General features: G+C 42.8%; 1 protein-coding gene across 2 annotated transcripts in view; it reads right to left on the reverse strand.

The window, feature by feature from the left end:
* Positions 1-21,657: 21,657 nt before the first annotated feature.
* Lrrc3b (leucine rich repeat containing 3B) overlaps positions 21,658-24,475 on the reverse strand; it is a 101,573-nt gene continuing 98,755 nt past the window's right edge. For both annotated transcript variants that reach the window (XM_008833140.3, XM_029563526.1), the window contains exon 2: positions 21,658-22,911. In XM_008833140.3, coding sequence (XP_008831362.1) covers positions 21,975-22,754 — 780 coding nt within the window. In that variant the 5' untranslated portion in view covers positions 22,755-22,911 and the 3' untranslated portion in view covers positions 21,658-21,974. The remainder of the gene's footprint in view (positions 22,912-24,475) is intronic.

A 24,475-nucleotide genomic window follows, 5' to 3' on the forward strand; every position in this document is an offset into this window, starting at 1 on the left:
CCCCGGGCAGACACACGGCCATCATGGGTCATATCTACTTATACTTGGGAGAAGAGAACACTGCACATCGTGCAACATGCATGGACACAGGACTCGGAGCCAAGGTAAACGCCCGTCATGTGCGGGAAGCAGGCTGCACAGTTGCAAAGTGCTGAGGAGATGTGACCTCCAGGGCACAGGACAATGTAGTTGACCTTTTTGGTTGTTGTTCTGTTTTCTGACATATGACACACATTTCTATTTATTTGTGCTTTTTATTTTATTTGTGCAGGCTTGCAACACATTTTGCTGAAAGTGATCTACTTCTTAGTATTATGCTACTTAAAAATATTTTATTGATCCTTTAAGAAGCTCATATAACGTGTATTGATCAAGTTCAGACCCCCTTCTCCATCTACCCCCACTCTGCTACCCCCCACGGTGACTTCATGTCCTCTTTTGTTTTTTAAAGGCCTGTCAAGTTTAATTTTCCCTTTCCCAGTGGCGCTCAATTGTAAATAGTTCCTCAGCTAGGCTTGGGATTCTTGCCAACCTCCCCTAATCATGTTGGGTTTTTATCTGCCTTAGGCTTGCGTAAGTCTTGTGCATGCTCTCACAAACTCTGTGGCTTCTTATGTGCAGTTTCCCTGTTGTGTGTGGAAAACAACACATAACAAGGATGGGTTTCCTTGTACTCATTACCGTGTCCAGCTCTTACAGTCTCTCTGACCTCTCTTCTGCATTGATACCTGAGCCTTGGAAGGAGATGGTGTGATATAAGTGTCCCATTCAAAGCCAAAAATTCTACAGTCTCTATGTTAATCTTCCTGTAAGAAGAAGCTTCTCTGGTGAGCATTGAGAGATGTATTAATCTATGTGTACAACAGGAAGTCATTAGTAGTAAGTTTAATACTGTGTTCGTATAAAAGAATAATATCAGTAAGTTCTCCTCTCTAGTCTGTGACCTGTCTAGTCATAGGTTCTTGGTCTGCAACAGTGGCAGGTATGGGCTCTATCTTGTGAAGTAAAATCCAATCAGAAAGTGATTGGTTACTCCCATAACATTCATGCCAGTATTGTATCAGTGAGCATATGTATCACCAGGCTAGCCATTGTTGTTTCTTCCCGTGTTCACAGTTGGGTAAAGTTGATTACTTTTCCCTTCCAATAGCATGCATAGCATCACCCAGCACTTTGAAAGCTAGCCAGTAGAGATGAAGCTTTGAGGTCAGTCACAACTTGATTTCTCCATGCTTGTTCTAAGACTCACATAGGCAGTGTCTTCAGTAGTAAGGTTTTACTGACATATTCTGTGGGGTAAGCAAGAGCAATGTCAATAGCCAGTATTGTTTGAGGGTCCATGGAACCCCAAGTCAACATCTCCAAAAGAGTGAGATTGTTCCTGGCACTGGACATTTTATTTGTTAGAGTGTGAAGACTGATAGGGGTAGTGTATCCCCATTATAAGCAAACTCCACTTAAATTCCTTTTATATTGTAATGCACTGAACATTTTAAGAAGCTTCTATAGTAGTAGGTTTCCATATGACTTTTTCAAAAGAGTTTTTTATTGTTAATTATCCCTCCCCTTACCGCTTGTTTTAACCTACCCTCCTATTCCTACCCACTTACATTTCCTATGTAGTCGATCCTTTGAATAAGTCTGAAGTCCCCATAATCATGAGGGAACTTCAATTGTAAGATCTTTCCATGTCAACACAGAAAAGGGAATTTGCAGCTAGGCTATGTGTGGTTCTACCAACACACCAGTCATCAGGGCAAGACAGATCACTGAGCCCTGACCTGAGGCCTTATACCATAATATCACACCATGTACTTTACTTGTATCTTCTCATTCAACCTTCTTAATAATCCCACTAGTGCTGTTACCACTTTGCATTGCATAGGTTAGGAAACTGAGGATTGGGAGTCAGTGAGATGTCTCAATGGGTAAAAGCACTTGCCACCAAGCCTGATGACCTGATAGGGCTAGGGCTAGGGCTAGGGCTAGAGACAGGGACAGGGACATGGAGGAAGGGAGGGAGGGAGGGAGAGAGGGAGGGAGGGAGAGACAGAGAGAGAGAGACAGAGAGAGAGAGAGAGAGAAGAGTTCTTGATGTTCCTGCTACCTACTTATATGTGAGTTTGAGTTGTTCTCTGACTTGTACATGTGTGCTGTGACAAGCGCCCCGCATACACAATCAGTCATCAATGCAATGAAAAGGAAACTGAGGTTGAAAGAATTTAAGTCACCCCAAGTAAATTTCCAGCAAATGGAAAATCCAAGATTTAAACCTGGATTTACGTCTGTAGTCATGACACATACAGGACACAAAATGTGAGCTGCTCTTTGCGACTCATTCCAGACCACAGTTCCAATCAGCGTGTGTTTGATACCAGAAAGAAGAGGGATAGGGATGGGGGGGAGAGAGAGAGAGAGAGAGAGAGAGAGAGAGAGAGATCTTGATGTTCCTGCCACCTACTTTGTGTGAATTTGGGGATCTGCAGTTCAGCTGAAAGAAAGCCAATGTGAGCACCTTGGCCATTAAGAAAGTGTTAGTATGCTTGAAAAATCTTCGATAACTCTTATTCCCCATAGATCGTAATTATCCTTAACATTATGATGTTTCGGGGCCAATCTCAGGGACACACTTGGATTATAGTATTAGACACATGAACTGGAATGGTTGGAATAAAACTCTTATGTGGTTATTTTCAAAAATGAAATGTTCATTGATATCTATGTGGACTGTCATTCCAAATCTTTTAAGTCAGAATCAAATTCAGCAGATAAGAGGAGCCTTTTGATGTGGTAAAGGATTTTTCCAAATAATTTTACAAAATAAGAACATGGCTGCTTCTATGAACACCACATACAATTAAGATCTTTTAAAAAGTAAAGCAGTTATGGGCTGGGCGTGGTGGTGCATGCCCTTAGTCCCTGCAGAGACAGATGTAACTCTATGAGTTCAAGGCCAGCCTGGTTTACACAGTGAGTTCCAAGGCAGCTGGGGCTACAGAGAGACCCTGTCTCAAAAAGACCAATAAATAAATAAAATAGTAATAATAATAATAATAATAATAAAATAAAATAGTTATGTCCTCCAACTCAGAATACCTCAGCACTGGTTAATTTCTTCTTAGTGACAATGGGGCCGTTCATGCAAAGCAGCAGGAAGAAACCTTGTGAGCACTCTTTATTTCTTCACCTTTAGCTGCATTTCAGAGTGATTTTTCATGAGTTTTCATAGTCAAGTATTGTAACCACAATATTTCTTAATGAACAACCTAATGACTTAGAGGAGGAAGTACCTATTTTTCTTGCTCAATGTCCTGAAAGTCATCAAGGGTGACTGGTACCAGGCAGTCCATACCTGGGAGATCAGGAGACCTACTTCATGGGAGTCCCATCTCCTTTAATATGACTATATGAAATATGTTCTTCTCATAATGAAAGGCAGGCATCCTGGGGGTGGGGAAGCATTTGGCCCCGTTTACCCTAAGCCTCTGAGTTGGCACACTGTCACTCCCCTCAAGGTGGTGGTGTGTGTAAACCTGCCACTGGGCAGGATCTGTCACCGATTCATTCCAGGACAGGGAGTTTGGTTTTCTTCTCTTGGCTCCATATGTTTCGTCTCAATTTTACTTTCCATATATCTCCTTGTTTCTATAAGCACAACAAAGAGCTGTGGGGAAAGCTAGTTTAAATTGTCTTTTAATTCAGGAAGGGCTAAACACTAGGGAAAGAAAAAAAAAAGATTAGAACTGTATAGGGATTACTTTCTCTCCAAAGCTTCTGATTCCTGGTTTTCTTTTTATTTCATTTTCAGATTGAATCAAAATGTCATGTTTTGAGATATCTATCTTCCTTAGAAAAAAATTGGAAATTCAATTTATTGCATGATCTCTCAAAGAAAAGGATGTATGTTTTGGCTAAAGAATCTAATTTATCCTAGAGAGAGTAATGTGAACATCCAAGAAGAACGGGGGTCCAGGGTCTTCTGTGGTAAGAAAGAGGGGTATAAGTTATTTCTATGTGATATAGTGAATGAGAAGACCCAGGACAATAAAGCATAAATTCTATCCCAGAAAGAGAGAGAGAGAGAGAGAGAGAGAGAGAGAGAGAGAGGCTGGAAATGACAAAGGGCATAGTTGGAAAGCTCAGCAAAAAGGAGCTAGCAGCACAGAGCTCTGTCGCTGCTCCAGGCAAGGGGGAAGGAGTCGGAGGATTTATTTAAATGGTTTACTTTCTCCCACCTGAGTGGTACTGGGGATGAACACTCAGGAGTAGGCTGCTTGTTAAAAATACCTCCAAACTGAACCAGAAGAGATATCTAAACCAACAGATGTGCAATCATATCACAGAAACACACGGAACATGAAAAACAAGGCGACACGGCACCTCGAACAGACCATAAATCATCCTTGATTATCAACTTCAAGGAAAATGAAATGATTAAACTGCCAGACAAATAAGTTAAAAACATACTTACAAGAATAATCAGTGACTTCAAAAATGAAACAAACAAGCAGATGAATAAAATAAAGAAATTGATTCATGATGTAGAAAAAGTTAAAACTGAAGAGAATGTCAGCAAAAGGAGTGAGAGATTCAGCACGGAAATTGAGATCCTGTGAAAAAATGTAAATGAAGAGCTCCATCAATCAAATAAAAACCTGTAGAGTGCCACCAATAGACTAGATAAAACAAGAAATAATATCAAGGTTGGAAGACAAAGCCAAGGAGATACCACATTCAAGCATCAAAAAGTTAGAAAAAATATGCATGACCACAATATCAAGAGCTCTAGAACATAAAAAGAGCACACACTAATGAATGCATGGCATAGAAGAAGCAACTCAAATAACATCTAGAGGCTCAAGTTTCTCTTCAAAGAAACTGTAGGAGAAAATTCCCTAAATACAGAGAAAGAAATAGACATCAAAGCACAGCAGGCATGTAAAACCCCAAGTAGACATGAAGACAGATGTCCAGATTATCAAACTAGAAAACAGTGAAATGAAATAATGTTAAAAGCTGAAAGGAAAATTGCCAACTCAAAAAGGTAAATTGGTCAAATATATTAGCACAAATCCTAAAAACCAATAGAGTGTAGAATTGTTTCAAGCCTTAAAAGTAAATAACTTCTAACCAAGAAAACTATGTGCATCAAAGTTATCTTTTAATATTAGTGGGGAAAGATAAAGATATTTTAAGACAATCATAAACTAAAGCCTTCCATGACCACCAAGCTAACAGGGCAGAAGACATGAAGAAACACTGGATGTTTAGGGTATAGAAATCAATAAAAACACATATGTCATTTCAGGATCAAGTAAATTAACCCCAAATGCTAATGACCATGATGGAATCACATGTGTCCTGTGTTCTCCAGGCACAGAGCAGCAAGCACGGCGCTGTGACTGGCTGTGGCCCTTCCATCCAGATGATTTGAACTGAAGTCTCTGCTCTGTTACCCAAAGAAGGTAGGAGGTTAGTGACTTCTGTCTCCTACCTGGGATTGTTTCCTCAACTGCAAAAATCTGGACTGCGGTAGCGTGAAACGTCAGAGGGTTTCTGTGTCAAGCAATGAGGAAAGGCATAAACAGGTGCCTGACTATTTTTATTATTTTGCATTGCGCGTTGATTTACGCAGCACATGGCGTTCTGAAGACACACTGCATCCTGAAAGCAATGCTCTCCTTGTTTTGACAACCAGACATTAATGATTTACAGCACAGCATTTTAGCAGAATTTTTAGAATCCCTGTGGTAACGTTATCCAAGTAGCTTGAGAAAGAATATTCATTTGTTCCCAGCCATCCCTAAAGAACATCCCCGGTTTGAATTTGAGGTACATCATCCCAAATCCTCTTTCTATGGACAAAGAGCATGAGGGGACTCAGGGCTTCCAGGGAAGGTGCCCTTGAACATGCGGGCACCCGGGAGGAGTTTGAAGTCAGAGATGCCAGCTGATTTCACTTCTAAGTCAAAGACTAAGCAAGAAGTTTAGTCAACTTCTTCAGATGAACTCAGCTACTTTTCTGTTAGGTGACAAATGGTTATAATCAAAGTCATTAAAAGAAGTGTTGAAATAAAATTAGTTCCATCTCTTTCTGACAACTATGAGAATAATTTCAGGCCATGGAATATATGGTTCAGCCCCCAAATCATTAGGTCTGACTGAACTTGACAGAATAAAATGGGTTTTTGAAGTTTCATTGATTTCATGTGTATTTTCATCATCAGCTTCAAAATGGGAAGAACAACAAAATAATAACTGCAAAAATGATAACAATGATGGTGATAATGATGGTGACGATAATGATGATGATGATGATGATGATGGTGGTGATGACCGGGTCTTGTGATAATGGTGACACTGGCGATGATGATGCTGGTGATAATAATGGTAATGATGGGGAGGATATTGATGATGGTGATGATCATGATGATGTGATGGTGATAATTATGACAATGATGATGATGATGATGATGGTGATGATTACTAGCTCACAGTTGGTAGCTAATGCCTAATGGCATTTATCAAGAACCTCCTAAGTTTGCCTGCTTAGGAGGCAAACTTTTCCATCCATCACCACTGGATTTTCTCAGTTGGGGTTAGTGCAGCAAGTACCTTGTTCCTCATGAACAAGTTCCACCCCAGTCCTGACAACTCACCCTGAATGCTATTTCCAGGGAGTTTTTAGAAAGTGGGAGCTGACTATACTCCCATCCCATCCTGGAACTCTTCAAAGGTTAGGGAAGGGTGTTGTTTCTGAGAATTCAAGATAGGAGAGCTAAGCAGGCCCATGCCAGTCAAAAACAAAGTGAAGCAGATCCAGGAAGAAAAATATTGCATATATTGCATGCTTTATCTCAAATGTGGAACCTAAATTACATGCACATACACATATAACACATGAGAATAGAAAGGAGGCTGTTGGGAAACAGAAAGCAGACGGAGAGGCTGGGGGGGCAGTGGACAGTGAAGACAGCCAAGTACATGAGATCCTTGAGCAAAAATTGCCACTTTACAGCTCTCTGTGTGTAATAAAATGAGTTATTTTACTAATCTTAACAAAAAGAGAGATAGCTAACATCTTGCATTAAAGGGGTGTGGTGGTGTGAATAAGAATGTCCCCATAGGCTCTAAGTATTTGGAGATTTTGTTCTCAGTTTGTGGTGCTGTTTTGGGAGTGTTAGGATGTGTAGCCTTGCTATACAAAGTACATTGCGGCGGGGGGGGGGCGGGTCTTAAGCCTTGCCAGAGTTTCCAGCCACTCTGCTTCCTGTGCTTGAAGATGTGAGTGATTCACTTTCTGCTCCTGCCAGCTCTACAGTCATGGCTCCCCTGCCATAATGGACTCTTGTCCCTTTGGAACTTAAGTCAAATAAGTTCTATAAGTTCCCTTGGTCATGGTATCTTAACACAACAAATTACTGATTTACTTACTTAGTAATACAGAAGTTGGAACCAGGAGAGTGGGGTGTTGCTGTGAAGACCCTCCCTATATGGATTTTTGGAGGGATGTTGTGCTGGATGATTTTAGTTATCACTTGATACACCTGGGTTGAGGGAGCCTCAATTGAGGAATTTCCTCCATTGGACTGACCTGTGGCCATGTCTGTGGGGTATTTTCTTGATTGTTGAGTGATGTGGGAGGACCCAGCTCACTATGGGTGGTACCATCCCTGGGCAGGTTGTTCTGTACTGTACTAAGAAAGCAGGCTGAGCATGGACCAGGGAAGCAAGCCAGTAAGCAACATTCCTCCATGGCCTGTGCTTCAACTCCTGCCTTCAGGTTTCTGCCCTGAGTTCCTACTTTGGGCTCCCTGATGAACTGTGACCCAAGAGATGTAAGTTAAATAAACCTTTTCCTCCCCAAGTTGGTATTGTCAGAGTGTTTTGTCACAGCAACTGAAGGCAAACTAGAACAGTAATTGGCACCAGAGAGTAGGATATTACTGTGATAGACCTGATCTTGGTGTTTGGGGGAGGATTGTGGAAGCATTTGGAACTTTGGGCTGGAAAAAGCCCATCGAGTACCTAGAGTTTGTTGCTGTGGAGCTTGGGACAGTTATGCTGAAACAGTTGTGAACAATGGAGGCCTGGCTTGTGAAGCTTCAAAGGGAAGCAGGCTGTTTGTATGATATATTGAATTCAGAATCTGTGTGTTCCGGTCAGCTGGGGCTGAAGAATCAGCTGTGATAGAAGAGACCAGAACCACCGAAGTGAACCTTTTGTTTTACTGGGACAATTGATGCTGGTTAGCTGGAGCTGAAAAATCAGCTGTGAGTAACAAGAGACCAGCATCATTGAGGTGAAATCTGGGAAGTATTTCCTCAGGGTCGGCATACAAGCTGTGATACAGATGGGTCCCTCTTGCATGGTTCTGGTGTTGAATGCCTGAAGGGGTCACAGAGAGCAGCTGAGGCTTGGTACTCTGAGAGGCCAGGAAAGGCCATAGGTGAAAGTGCAGCTTCAGTTGCAGTGAAGACCCCAGGATTGAAGGGATCATGGAAAGAATCTGAGATTTTGCACCCCAAGAGGCCAGAAGAGGCCATTGGTGAAGGTGCAGCCTCAGTTTCAGTGGAGACCCCAGATATTTGGAGATACTAGGACCATCACTAGATTACCAAGGGCGGGTGTGGAATGGAGTCAGGCTGGGTCTATGAGATGAGCTGTGTGTGCTGTGGATGGCAGAGACAGAGAAGTGGAGCTGCCAGAACCCTTTGGAGCCCAGAAGATCGTGAGTGAATCCCAGGTGTCCAACCTTGAGCTACTTTGCTGGACTTAGGTTTTGCTTAGGTGTGCCCGATTCTTCCATTTTGAGGTAAGACAGTACTTGTTTTGGATTTTACAGGAGCCGATATTTAAGAGACTTTCCAAAGAGACTATGGATTTTTAAGTGTTTGGATTTTTTTTTGGTCTTTTTGAGACAGGGTCTCCCTGTAGCCCCAGCTGTCCTGGAACTCACTATGAAGACCAGGCTGACCTTGAACTCACAGAGATCCGCCTACCTCTGCCTCCCAAGTGCTGGGATGCCCGGCCGTGTTTGCATTTTTTAAGGACTAGGGACTTTTAAGGTTGTATTGTCTTATATTGTAACATTGTTAACATCATATATTGGGGACAAGAAATGGAAAGGTTATGGTTTAATAGTGATGTGCTTGTGTGTCAAGTTGACAAGGGGTCAATTGTGCTAGATAGCTTTAGTGTCAACTTCACACTCCTAGGTAGAGGGAGCCTCAATTGGGGAATTTCTTCCATTGGACTGGCCTGTGACGATGTCTGTGGGGTATTTTATTGATTGTTGAATGATGTGAGAGGGCCCAGACCACTGTGGGTGGTGACACCCCTGGGCAGGTTGTTCTATATTGTCTAAGAAAGCAGGTTGAGCACAGGCCAGAGGAGCAAGCCACTAAGCAGAGGTCCTCCCTGGCCTGTGCTTCAGCTCCTGCCTCCAGGTTCCTGTCCTGAGTTCCTACTTTGGGTTTCTTCAGTGATGACCTGTAACCCGGGAGATGTAAGATAAAATAAACTCCTCAAGTTGGTATTGATCAGAGTGTTTTGTCACAACAATGGAGAAACAAACTAGAACAAATGTGGAAGACTTTGGAAGTTTGGACTGTAAAAGCTGTGAAATGCTGTAAGCAGAGTTTAATGCGCCATTCTACTACGCATCTAGAACAAATCAGTGCTTAGGACAATGTAGTTCCAGAGGGAAATAAGGATTTAAACAGCAACTGGGATATTTTGGCAAAGCATCTGGCCGGACAGTGTGCTCACAGTCTAAGAGCTTGCCTGAGGCTAAGTTGAAAAGTAATGTACTAATTTATTTGGCAGAGAAAATTTCAAGACAGACTAAAGTTGAATTGGTGTCATAGTTATTAATGGTGAATATTTTGGAGATCTACACCAAAAAACAGAAAGTGGGGCATAAAAAATGCATAATGCACAGTTTGAATTGAAAAAGAGCACTAGGAAGATTAATTGGTGGTATGGCTCTTAGTGGTGAATATTATGCAGATCTTCATTGAGAAAGAACATGTGGGACAGAAAGAAATGCAAAATGTACAGTTTGGATGGAAAAAGTACTAGGAAGTTTAATGTTGGCGTGAAGGCCTGTGCTAGAGGAGAGGCTCTCTTTGACAAGGAGATTAGAGTCATTCAGGAGGGGCCTAATTTCCACTTAGACAATGGAAAGAGTACCTTTCAGGGCAAGACCACACCCAGATAAGCCTGGAACTTGAGAAAGTAAAAAGCCTGAGGAGGTTCTTGCTCCTAGAAAACTGCTGTGGACAAAAGTTGTTAATGTGGATGAAGCAGGCTGGGGTCCATCCCAGGTGGCAGCCAAACCTGGAAACATGTCATTCACAATGTGCAAGAGTGAAGGGGTCATCAGTTCTTCCTCTGCAGTTTCACAGAGCCTCCAAGGCCAAGCAGTGTGCACCTAGGTGTTCCTATATAAAGAAGGCTCTGACAGGCTGATCAGTAAAGCTCTAAAGGTGAAGCCTAGTTGGCAATAGAGACCACAGATGTTGGAGTTGCTAGAGTTGTGAGACAGAACTGCATACAGGCAGTGGAAAGAGATGTATCAGCCCAAGAGAGAGATGTATATTGCACACAGCAAAGCTGGAGGGGCTGAACCATCTAAGCCCTTTGGAAATAAACTCTTAGGTGTTGGACATGGAGCTACTGAATCTGGTGTTTGCCCTACTGGTTCTGGTCTGGTTTCTGCCATTTCCCATGTGGGTATACCCACATTCTTCCCTTTTGGAATGCAAATGTGCATTTCATTGTGTGTGGAAATTTCTCTTTGATTTTATAAGAGCTTACAGTTAAAAGATTGCCTTGAGTCTCAGAAGAGACTGAACTTTTGAGTAGTGTTGAGACTGGTAAAGACGGGGATTTTGAAGGTGGACTAAATGCATTTTATATTTTATATGGTCATGAGCCTATGGGCACCAGGAAGTGGAATGTGGTGGTATGAATGAGAATGTCTACCATAGGCTCTAAGTATTTGGATGTTTTGTCCCCAGTTGGTGGTGCTGTTTTGGGAGGTTTTAGGTGGTATGGCCTTGCTGGAGGAAGCACGTCACTGGGGGCGGGCCTTGAGAGCTCGTAAGCCTTGCCGGATCTCCAGTTACTCTCTGCTTCCTGTGCCTGCTTATAGATGTGATCACTTGGCTTCCTGCTCCAGCCACCTCTGTTGCCATGCCTCCCCTGTCATTAATGACTCTTACCCATTTGAAACTGTAAGCCAAATAAACTCTTCCTTTTATAAGTTCTCCAGCTCATGGCAACTTATCAGAACAACAGAAATGTAACTAATACAAACAGTGATTAAATTGTTAAAATATATAATTAAAGTACAGACATTTAGCAGGGAGTTTAGTAAGGGGTGCAGATATGGGGGAGGATTTACATATGATCAATATATTATATGAAATTCACAAAAATTCATTAAAAATTAATTTTTTAAAAGAATTGATAGGGTTCGGGTCCAGGCAGCCCCAGACCCATACTATAAGGCCCCTAGGAGGAATTAAGTCAGCCAACTACCAGCTACCTCCAAGCTGACAAAGCAGCTCCAGGTATTGGTGACCCAATGCATTGTGATTATCAGAGCGTGCTCCACAGGCTGACAAACAGGTTTCCCAAGCCCTGTAGCTGCAATGGGTTCCTGGAACCCTGTCATTGTAAAAAACATGTCTTATAGTAGACGTTTCCCTTGATAAGTTTCACCAGGTACAGACCCCATGCCCTCCCTGAACAGTCCCCAAACAGCCCAAAACAGCAGAAAAATATTCTCTTTTTCCTCATTCTTTCCCTTTAGAAGCTGTCCCTCTGCAGCCGTTAGGCTGCTGATTTCACTCATTTCAGAGTTGGGTCCCAGCCCCACCAACCCAATAAACTCTCACTTTGTCAGAGTCCTCTCTGTTTCTGTTTTGTGGCGATCCCGACCCCTGTCACCTTTTTATCTAACAAGAATGAGATATTTCTGTATAAAATGGAAAATGTAATGGCAATTTTGTCTCAATAAAAACAATATAAACCTCAAAAACCCACTTTGGACAGCAAATACATGTGAATAAATTTTTCAGGAAACAAAGGGCCATTGTCAGTAAAGCATCTATAGTATGGACACTATGTCTGCACTTTTCACATGGACAAGAAATGGAAACAACTCAAGCATCCATCATAGAGGAATAAATAAGGAAAATGTGATCCATACAAACAAAGGAACACTATTTAGTCACTAAAAGTACAAGCCCTGTCATTTGCAACAACGTGGATAGGACTGAGGAAGGTACAATAAGCAAGGTGCAGAGACTCAGTGGTCACATGATCTCACTCACAAGTGGAACCTTAAAATGTTGATCTCACAGACACTGAGAGGTTTCATAGACCAACAGTGAGAGAAGACTGCTTGTTAGCCCAGGTCAGGGAGAGTTTAGAAAAGAACAGAACAGAGGAAATGGAACTACCGCTAGACAGGCACAAGACAACATCCTGGCATGCTACTGCGCACTGAGAGACTCTGGAGAGTTGGAGTGGAGTAGTAGGCAGGACTTCGTTTTCAGAATAAAGAAGAAATCAGTGTCTGAGGAGACAGACACATCTATCTCAATTTGAATTTTCACTGTGCACACACATAGGAAAACATAACAGGGGACACATAAATACAAATAATTTTCATGGTTTTATGTATTACTCAAAAATATCTAAATTTTGAAGAAGAGGAAAATACAAAGATGATAAATATAACTGAACACATGCATCCTTGCAAGTGAAATTTCATGAACATATGCAACTAAAAGTAGTAAATAGGAGCTGTTTCTGAGGGAGGAGCTTTGGGAAGGCATCTCTTCATCATGTTCTATAATATTACTTAGCTTTCTAGAAGATTCTATGTCCTCACAAATTTTTGAGAGAGAAGGGGAGTATTATTACATAGCTGAAACTGGCCTCAAACTTACCAGGTAGCCCAGACTGGCCTTTAACTTATGATCTGCCTGATCAGCCCACATTTGGCTATATCCTGAAAAAAAATGAAAAGTTTTTAAAAAATTTGTAACTGTGTGCATGCATGGGTGTGTGTATGTGTGTGTGTGTGTGTGTGTGTGTGTGTGTGAGAAAGAGAGAGAGAGAGAGAGAGCCTGAGTGCAGGTGCCTATAGAAGGCAAAGGATCCTGCTGGAGCTGGAGTTTCAGGTGTTTGCAAGCCACCTGATGTGAGTGCTGGATAGTAAACGTGGATACTCTGCAAGTGTACTCTCTTGTGTGTGCTCTGGACCATGGAACCATCTCCCCAGTGCTAGCCTCAAAATTTTAAACACTGAGCTTATTGTCATTTTGCAAGCAAAGTAAAACAAATCCCATGGTCTCTCTTTTTTTTTTTTTTTTGGTCTTTTTGAGACAAGGTCTCCCTGTAGCCACAGCTGTCCTGCAACTCACTATGTAGACCAGGCTGGCCTCGAACTCACAGAGATCCACCTGCCTCTGCCTCCTGAGTGCTGGGATTAAAGGTGTACGCCACCACGCTTGGCTCAGCTCGTGGTCTCTTTTTAAAATTACACCCAAGGCCAATTCAGACTCTAGATCAGTTGTGGGTGTCATGACTGCCGACTGTGTGGCGTGATGAATGGGGTCATGACTACGTGACCAGGTGGTCCTAGTGACAGGGTGTCTGCTGCTCTTTGAGGGGCGACTGACAAGAGCCTTGTTCAAAATCCTGGTCAGAGTGTTAAAGCCTTTATCAGAGGGGAGATATTTGGAGCTGTCCTCTGTGAAAGTGGCTGGAACAGAACTGAGAACACTGTGTCTACTTCAAAGCCCCTGCCTTGAAGGGCTCTCTTTATTTCCATAGCTGTGCTAATGGGGTGGCTCAGAGGTTTTTAGATCTGGGGAAATTTTTCAATAAATCTAGATAGATGATAGAGTAATAATTCTATGTAATTAAAAGTGGGACATGCAGATAATTACCTCATTCTTCTGGTCACTAGGTCTCATCACCAATGGCCATTTTCCTCTTAAAATAGGTGTGTGGAAATGAAGCCAGCTGATCTGATCATTTATTCATTTAATGCAAAAGTCTTCATTTCTTTTTTAAAATTTTGATTTATTATTTTTATTTTATGTGTATTGCCTGCATGTATGTGAGTGCACCCGTGTCGTGCAATGCTGTGGCAGTCAGAAGAGGGCATCAGATTCCCCTGTAACTGGAGTTAAGGACAGTTCTTAGCTGCCATGTGGGTACTGGGAATTGAACTTGGGTCCTCTGCAAGAACAGTCAGTGCTCTTAACCGCTGAGCCATCTCTCCAGCCCTGTAACATCATTTTTATGGCTGAAAAAAATTCCACTGTGTATATACCACATTCCTTTGTTGGTGGGCACCTAGGTTGGTTCCATAACTTAGCTGCTGTGAACTGGCTACAGTAGGCATTCATGTGCAGGTGTCTCTGTGGGATGTTGACTTGGAATGCTTTCAGCTAGGAATGTATATCTGGATCATATGTAGGTCTAGTTTTAGGGTTTTTTAAAAAATTTATTTATTTCTTTATTTTATTTTATGTGTGTGCGTGTATTGCCTGCATGTAGACAATTGTACCCGTGTCAAGCAATGCCCATGGAGGACAGAAGAGGCTGTCAGATTCCCTGGAACTGGAGTTACTGATAGTTGTTAGCTGCTACGGGGGTGCTGGGATTTGAACCCAGGTCTTCTGCAAGAACAGTCAATTTAAAAGACCGCTGAGCCTTCTCTCTAGCCCCAAAAGTCCTCATTTCTATACTTTCTTTTTTTCTCTGCATGAATTATACTCAGAAGATGAGATAGATCCACTTCCAAAGCAAAGATGCCCCTAAAAGCAAAGTACAGCACAGACAGATCTAGCTGTGGTGTCCAAGGAGAGAAGGGGTTAATTACATTTCCTAAACCTTTGCTATACTGACTCAGTGAAACCTTTCAAACTGTTCCTTAGAGATCATGAACGCCAACCTCCTAGGTCCGCCTGCATGAGATAACAGACCTTCGCTCTGAGGCCTGGAGTCCAAGCACAGGTGCTGGCAGGTCTGGTTTCTGAGGCCCCTGCTCTTCCCTGTAGATGGCCTCTCTGAGCAGGAGTGTGCCTGGTGTCTGTGTGAAGGTGGTAGTCAGACGAAGGCTTCATCTCACCTTAATCACTGCTCTCAAGGCCCATCTCCAGCCGTAGTCAGGTTCTGAGATGCTGGACTTCTGGAGTTCCAACTGTAATTCTTGAGAGTCATTACTTACCACACAACAGACGGCAGCAGCAGGACAGACAAACCAGGAAGGCAGAGCAGTACGGCAACCGACGGAGCGCTGAGTCGTAGAATATCAGAACCGTGGTCATGGCCTCTGCCAGTGTTGAGTGAAGAGAAACTGGACTCTCCTCACCTGCAAGTATAGGCTTCAAGGCCTGATCTCAACTCTTCTCCTCGTAGCTGCCTGTGGCCTCATCTCCTCACAGTGCTGACTCTACCTCATAAACCAGAAGGAGCACGGCCTGTGCTCTGATGTCAGGAGAGTGCTCGCTCACCCCCTGGCACTTTATGCAGCTCTGGGTTTCAGTAGGTATACAATCGTGTGTACAGGGGTGTGGAAAGGGAGGCAGGGTTCTAGATGGCTGGGAGACTTGAACCTCTACTTGACCTTAAATTTGGATGACTCTAACGCATACATGATTGACTCTCGGATGCTTCTGGAACATGGAAACAAGTGTGGGAGGCAACAGATAAGAAAGCAAGCAAAACCAAATATGTAATGAGTCTGGAACAATCCGTGAATCTGACGAAAATGTAAAATGCGGGTACTACGCTTCCTGTTCCTTAATTATGCAACAGCTTGAGGGGTTTATCGGCTTAGAACAGTAGTATGCACCCAGTACATTAAACACATCAGAACACTGATGACATGTATGTATGATGGTCAGAGGTGGAGATAAGGCTGCGGTTAGGTAGCCTAGAAGACCACATAGTCACTAAATTTGAAGCACAGATTTGTTTTTCCCTCTGAATTTCCTTGCATGTGAGGCCAAAGGAGAATGTTATTAAAGATTCACAAGCTTCTCCATGGGAGGACAGAGTTCTTGTTTTTTATGGCAGCAAAGTTTTTCCAAACACAGTTTTGCCAAAGAAATCTGTATCACAGAGTATCCTATGGGTCGGCGATCTTACCCTGACTGATCACAGTTAACCTGCACTGGGCCAGTGGAATGCAGGAACCCGACCCAACCTCTGAAGACTCCACTTTGGAAGATTTGGGTGCAGCACAGGTATCTGTACTTTCCAGAAGATAGCTCAGTGTACCTGATTGTTACATAGGGCTTTGATGGCATAGTGTAAGGTAAGCTGTTGGGATAACTTAATTTGGACTCCTCCATTGTCAGATACTGAGTAAAAGATTTGTAAGGAGAATTTATTTGGAGGTGAAGGAGATATCAAAGAAGGATTGAGGACGTGAGGAAGGGAGAAAAGACAGAAGCATGAGCTTCCTCAGCCTCTCCCTGTGATGGCCAGTAGAGTTCTTTCCTGTCAGGGAAGCTGAGCACAGGCTAGGATCCATGCTGTGGAGACAGAGGGAGCATATATCAAGTTCTCTGGTATCATCAGGTGGAACTGTTAGGAGAAGGTGGCAATGTCCTGGCACCCTTCAGCTGCTGTGTGAGGGGAGACATTGCTCTGGTTGCCAGAGAGGACCCTCAGGCAGCTGCATGCAGAAGTGCCATCGGCACTGGTGTGCAAGGGAATGTAAACAGCGAGGATGCATCTAGCTGCTGTTAAGCCATGGGCTGATGTCACCTTCACAGCCCTCCCAGGAGTAACCGCAGAGACCAGGGGCAGAGCTCTCATGATTGAGAGTGTTTAAGCATCTTCTCTGGCCACGAGCACACTTTGCTTTTGGTATAGGTGGGAGTCAGAGTAGGCATGGGGACGGGTGTAAAACAGGGACAGGCCTGTGTAGTCTTTAAACACCAGGTCCTGCTAATCAGCCAAGTGGCCGAAGCCTTGCTTTGCTCTTAGACCCTCACTGCCCTCTGGTACAAATTAAGAAAAATGTCTGTCCTTTATTGTCCACCATTTATTATAAGAAGATGAGACCTGATAAAATTAAAAATGTGCCTAAGCAGGCAACATGATGAAGGCAGAGAATATCTGTGAACAGCTGGCCTGGCTCCTGCACTGCACAATGCTTGGTGATCTCAGGTGGGTGCTTTCTAGGTCTTAGTTACCTCATCTGTAAAATGGGCCAAAAGGTACATGTGCTTGATAATAGATGCTGTAAGAACCAAGGGAAGGAGAAGCAAAACTGCATTGGGTAAAGAATATGGTGAACATTTGAATTATTGCGTATGAGTCTTTGCTTGTGACTTATCCACAGATTCCTCTGCCCATATTTCAACATGGAAATACAGGTTTTATTGATGGTAAAGTGATGGAAACCTCAGTCTGTCAGTTTTGCTTGTTCCTTTAGAACCTTCCTACAGGTAGCGCTTTCCTGAGATTTTCTTTGTTTCTATTTCGTAGTCCTGTCTGGTTATGAGCAGCTAGCTCCTTAGAGAGTCCCGAAATTGTCTGTGGGTTGAAAGACTGTGAAAGAAAACCAGCATTCTTCAGCCGCTTTCCTTCAAAGAAAATTCAGATGATCCCAAGCAAACTGAATTTGTGTGCGCTAACCCCATCCTACCCATTTCCCATGGGCCACTATGTTTTGAAATCTCCCCGACAATCAATGCCATTAGCTCAATGGACAGCTTATTAGTCCTTGCACCAACAGGCAGGTTTCAGATTGCCTTCTATTTTATAGCCTCTTCTGTTCAAGAAAAAGTAAAAAAAATAAGGAACAGAGAAAACATGAGAGTTTGGTCTGATCCCCTGAGAGTTATAATGTGCTCTTCAAGCCAGCTTCTTAGGTCATATCCAGAGAATGCCTGTCACTCCTGCTCATGTCCGCACATGTGTGGAGAAGAAAACAAATTCACTGACCTTTTCGAAATAGCAAAATGCAGAACATTTGTCCATCTTGGAAGGGACACAGCACGTGAAGTTAACATGTGGCTCTTAACCACAGGTATACATCCTTATACTTGATTTGGGGACAACTTTAAAACTAAATGTGCTAATTTCCCTAGAAATCTAAAGTCCACGCCATCCCTAGGCCAAGTTACTATTGGCATGCTACCTCTTCAGGTTCTTGCTAACTCTTCCTGATGCTTTTGGAACTTGGTTGTCATTTAATGCAAATATGTACAGTGAGAGACAGACAGATACAGAGATGGAGAGGCAGAAGGAGACAAAGAGACCTCTTCGGTCATTCACAACAGCTGCTGGTTTCTTTGATGCTGAAGAGGTATCACCCATAAAATTGAAAGATTTTCCTCTTTATCACCCATTCAGGAAACCATGAGACTCTGTGTCTACTTTTTGACTTCAGGAACAACATTTTCTTGAGTGGGAAGGAAAACATCTTGGACCCTGGCTGGGTCTTTGAGTATGCCCTGTACCAGCATGTTAGGAATGTGGGCAAATGTGGAATGAAAGGTGCCAGGTAAAAAGATCTCATATAATCTTGAAGGAACAAGGTTTTCAGAGTCACAGCTATTCGTTGTCTCTGTGGCAAAGTAGAAGTCCTACTTGAATCCTCAAAAAATTTGCTACTACTCAGTAGCAGTGTCACAGTGTGTATTATTATGTTATTTACAGGACTGGGATAGAACTTAGGAGGAAAGCAATCTCCTGTAGGGAACATGGAGACAGATGTGAATCCTTAACACTTCAAGAGTTTCAGTTTCAGTACCTGTAAAATAAGTGATGAGAGCATTCCAAGAATTCTCAGCCCGGATACGGTGGGAGTTCACCTACCTTCAGAAACCGAGCAGTAATAAGCAGAATTCTCTGTTTCGTTTCTCTGCCAGCTACCAGAGACCTTACTGTCTGAAGGGCTTGAGTCGGTAAGGAAGGCTCACGACATCCCAGACATGCTTGGTGACGTCAGAGCAAGAGTTACTGTGGGGAATCAGAGGGAGACGTCAGAAAGCACAGCACACTGGCAAGTTCTGTATACCCTGACGTACAATTTGCCTAAGCATTATTGGAAGTTAAATCTTTTATTATGTAAGTTGTTATCACTTTTAAAAGTGTTCCAGCTGAGCTGGCATGCTTTATGATCTGTTTTGCTTTGAAGATAAGCACATTGTCAAAGATGAGACTAAAATTCCCCGGGAGCTATTTTTTTTTTTTTTTTAATTTAAAAGGTTGCGGTTAAGAGGAAAGATCACAGATTGAGAAAAGGCACTGCTGTTTAAAATATTTGGAGGTAAGATAGTATGTGCCTAGGACAAAATGTGATAGTTAATTTCAGAAGTTTCTCAGTCACCGTGAGAAACGCCTACAAGGTTTGGAGAGTGAGGGAGTAAGCGGAGGTCTAAGCTGCAGCACGGAGAATTCATTCACTCACTGGCACAACACACTATTGACCTGGTGAGGCAGGGGTAGATTTTCTTACAAGCTTGCAATTAGACCATTTCTCTTCTATCCTGGTAACACAGAGACGTGATAATCTGTCATTTTAATTATTTTTACTTGTTTTTTAAATAATCATCTAATAGCTTCTATTAAATACACAGCAGCCTAAATTAATGTTTGACTTCTGAAATACTAAAGACACTAACCTGGTAATTTACACACAGAACTTGGGAAGGAAGTGGTTGTTAGCCCACAGTGCACCTCTCAGCTCTATGCATGTGAGCATTACAAACCAAGGATGTGGGTGTTTGATCATGTCTGATCCAGGGTGTGACTATACTCATCAGCTCCTCACAGACTTCATTTCATTCAATCAGGGCAACTGGCCATCGACAGTGCTCTCATTACTTAGGATTTAAAGATTACTTTGGAAGGAGCCATCTGGAATGGATTAAGTTGTGGAAAATTTTCCAAAATGAATGTGACCCTACCTGCAGATAAATACAATTTGTTTAACTTTCAAAGAACTATCGTTGTATAGCTTTGATTTCCTGGTTTCTTTGGTCTCTTTTTCTATGGCTGTACTTACAGAGGTGTACTATAGTGTCGTCTTCCAGTGGGCATTGAAAGACAGGCCATTGGACTTTAGTCTCACTGGGGTGCAGAAGTTCCAGGTCCACAACCAGAATTTTATATCTGAGTGTTGTATTGGGCTCCTTGATAGGCCAAGGCTTCTCAGTGCTGTTAAGTGATCACACAATGGCCTGGAGTGTGTCATGTGTCCACCTGGCTCTGGGTACCCTGCTGATCTCTTCAACAAACCTTTCAATCAATTACAGCTACAGATCAGAATGCTCGGGCTTTTCAAGGGCAGACATATGAGTTTTGGCATCCCAAAGACGATGTCACGTGGGTTGGAGAACACCCCATGTCTCATAGGGTCACACAGGGCCTCTTTCCTACACAGGCCTCATAAAGAGCTATTTTTAACTGGAACTATCACGTAGGTGTTTGTGAACCAGTGGGTCTGAGGAACCAGCCCCCTGTGGAGCCATGCCTATGACTGGGCCAAAGGACAACAGAGTGTCAGCATCCGTTAGACTTCTTAGGAGCTCTGGGATCCTGGATCTATTATCCAGCAAAAAGACTATCTTGTAGGAACTCCCAAGCATCAATTCAGATGATCTATCAAAGTATTTGGAAGAAAGTGTTCCACAAATAATATTTGGTTATAAATTACTTTATCCCTCAGTTTGAAATCACTACAGGGTTCAAACCTGTCTCCCTCCCTTCACACAGACTCCTTCTCTCTGGGTGCCTCCCCCTTAATTCTTGAGCTCCCCTAGCTTCAATTCTTTACATGTATTGATTATAATTATCCTAAAACAAGTAAACGAATTCATCACCTCCCACTCCAAGAGCCAAATGTGCTTCCGTATCTCTGACTAGCATGCAGACAGAAGCTCTCCTTTGGCTGGCAGATGCACAAGGTATATAAATTCTCAAACCTCACAAAAGTGTTGGTGCTTTTTCATCATGTAAATAGGCTTTTGTACACCAACTTGGAAGGCATATCAGTGAGGAGACCTCGGACTTTAGATACAGAGCTACCTGGTTCAAATTCAAGTTCTAATACTTCCTACCTGACAAGTCATTAATCTCTCTCTCACATACACATGGCCTTGGTTATTTCCTTGTCTAGTACTGAGAGTTTAGAGACAGGAATAGTATCAGATGTTACACATACAGCTTCCACACAGTCATGCCTCTCATCCTTCCTTACTTAGCCATTTCTGTGCTTATACATCCTTGCCCACCGTAAAACCACCATGAGGATAGGATACATGCTACCTTTTACTTTTCCATTGCATCTAGCATAAAATGGAAGCAAGTATCTGTTATTTATGGCTAAACTGACCCATTTTGAAGAGCAGAACCAGTGGGCCTTCCAACATACACATCTGAGAGTTGCACACTTGTATAATCGCTGTGGCTTGCTAAACCTCAGGGTTTGGAAGTCTGGCGGACACTTAACTGGCCAATAATTCAGCTATGGTTTCCTGGGGTGCAGTACGGCTTAATGACACACCTTTCTTTATTCAGTTCCTTACAGTCACAGGGTTATCTTTTGCTCTTTAAAGTGAGTAGATTGACTACACTTCTTCTTAACCAATAAGTCACTCTGTGTTCCATGGTTCAAAGTTAAGCTTTTATTAAGTTTTAAATTAAAAAAATAAATTTCATTATTAAATAGTGAGATGGGTCTAACTAATGTTCAGAGAGCTTCTTACTGAGGAATATACCACCAGGGGTACAGTTAACTGGGGAAGATCACCTAAACTAAAATTATTTCTTATGTTGTAATTTTTGTTAAAAGTTCAACAATGATGTGATTCCAAAGAAACTCAAATACAAAGTTTTAAACATATACAATGGAAGGGGACGTGGACCACTTATGCTGCTGTAACCAGAACCTACCCTCCCAGCGCCAGTCAGCATGGACATCAAACCACAGTGCTAATGTCATCCGGCTCGTCTGCCTTCTTTTGCCTGCTTGGCAGGGATTTCAAGTATTCGAGGTGCCTCCGAGCATCCTCCTGATTCTGCCTTACATAATAGACCACATAAGAGATCACCATGGTGAACCAGCCAAACATGGTGACCAGCATGGCATAGTCAGTAGTCTTTTTAGGGAGGTTACAAAGATCAGCATCATTGGCAGCATTGAGAAAGGGTCTCCCGGCATGCTCGTCCAACACCGACGTCTTGCAGATCACATTGTGTGCTGTCTCATGATTGGATGCCATGCTCCTCAGAACTTGCTGGAGAGTGCAGTCACAGTGCCAGGGGTTGTTGGCGATTCTGGCCCTGGCCTTCAGGTTATTGAAGGCATTTTTGTGCACGCTTTGAATCCGGTTGTCGGACAAGTCCAGGGTCTGCAACGTCTCTGCTACTCCTTTGAAAGCATGTTCATCGATAAACTCAATGCCATTTTTGGACAGGTTGAGAACTCTCAGTTGATGAAGGTCCTTAAAAATCTCATTGGGGATGGATGTGATCTGATTGGAGTCCAGATACAACAAGACTGTTTCAGGAGGAAGGTCTCTTGGTATTTCCTTGAGATTTGCATTGCTACAGGTGACATTTAAGCCCCCAGAGGAAGAACAAAGGCAGCCCTTGGGACACATACTGGCAGAATGAAAGCACAGTATCATAAGAACAAAACTTTGGAGGAGGAGACACATGGAGAGGGAACGAGTTAGCCACAGGTCTACCAGATGCATGCTGGAAGCTCAGCATAATCACGAGTCCATTCCTCATTTACTCCAAGTGTGGCAATGGTTCCGGTTCTGTCCACACAGTTGCTCTCCTTCCTGGGTGGTTCAAAACGCTGCAGCTAACACACGGGCCTCCTTGTTATTCCTGGCCTTGTCTGGAAACCTAAAAGAAAGGGAAGCAGGTGCAATTAGCGCTTTTGCAAAGGGAGATGCATGGCAATTAGACGTGCTCTCGGGCATCTGGCCTTCAGTGTGGGCAGGAAGGTGAGTGGGGCAGATCATTTCCGTCAAGGCCACTGGAGATCGCCAGTATGATGGGACTGTCCTGCCAAAATCCCAGGCGTGGGAGAGGACCCACAGCGAGGTCCACATCTCCATGCTCTAGCACCTTGTTTTCAGCTGGGCAGAATTAGAGCGATCTTAATTTTTAAAATCTTTTCCACCAGTCCTCTCCTAGTCCCTTCCATAGCAGTAAAATTTATTATGTCTTTTACCCTTCCTATAGTAACAACAGCATTATTCAGTTTAGCCGTGTGCTTGGCATCAGTGAGAATGATACCAACGTTTCATGGTTAATGACCATAGACAGGAATGTTTGTCATGGGTTTTGAGTAGATATTTGTTGTGGAATATTGTCTCCAAAGAAACATCTTACTTGAATTAAGAAATGGATACATGCCTCCAACCTTGGTAAGATGTCGTTGGGGGTTACACAAACAAGAAGCTCTATAAAAAATGCTTTCCTCTTGACCTTCTGAGACAATGTTGTACCTGGGGCAATGCTTACAACTGCATTCCAAAGGTTTGTTTCCTAAACAACACACCCTCTGTCCAACAGACTTCCAACAGGCCGCACAACTATAAAATGTCCTATATAAAGAACCATAATATAGTCGGGCATGGTGGCGCATGCCTTTAATCCCAGCACTCCGGAGGCAGAGGTAGGCGGATCTTTGTGAGTTTGAGGCCAGCCTGGTATACATGGTGAGTTCCAGGACAGCTGGGGCTACAAGGAGACCCTGTCCCAAAAAAGACAAAAAAAAGACAAAAAAAAAAAAAAAAAAAAACAAAAAAAAAAAAAAAAAAAAAAAAAAAAAAAAAAAAAAGAACCATAATATAGAAGAGGATAAGCAAGGGCCTGGAGAGATGGCTCAGTGGTTAGGAACACTGGCTGTTCTTGCAGAAAACCCGGGTTTAAATCCCAGCTCCCACATGGCAGCCAACAACTGTCCATAACTCCAGTTCCAGGGTATCCTATAGCCTCTTCTGTCCTCCACGGGCATTGCACGACACGGGTGCACTTACCTACATGCAGACAATATACTCATACACATAAAAATAATAAATAAAATATTTTTAAAAAGAGGATAAGCACAAAGAACTGGCTTCAAAGACTTCTCCAATGCACTACCTGTTCTTCCACACACACACACACACTTCACATACATATACATGTATATATGAGTCACATATATATTGTTTATATTCATATTTTATATATATATACATATATATATGTTGGAAATGATAGATAAAAATGTTGGAGAGAGCGGGCGCGGATGGAGGAGGCAGCGAGGCACAGATGGAATTCTCAGCGGGATACAGCTTTATTTCGCACGGGACACGTTTCCCTTGGGGATGGGAAAGATGTCTGGGAAGGGAAAGATGTCAGGGAAGGGAAAGATGTCAGCGAAGGGAAAGATGTCAGGGAAGGGAAAGATGTCAGC

This window comes from Nannospalax galili, unplaced genomic scaffold, assembly GCF_000622305.1.
Source record: "Nannospalax galili isolate Female #2095 unplaced genomic scaffold, S.galili_v1.0 scaffold215, whole genome shotgun sequence".
Classification (NCBI taxonomy): Eukaryota; Metazoa; Chordata; class Mammalia; order Rodentia; family Spalacidae; genus Nannospalax; species Nannospalax galili.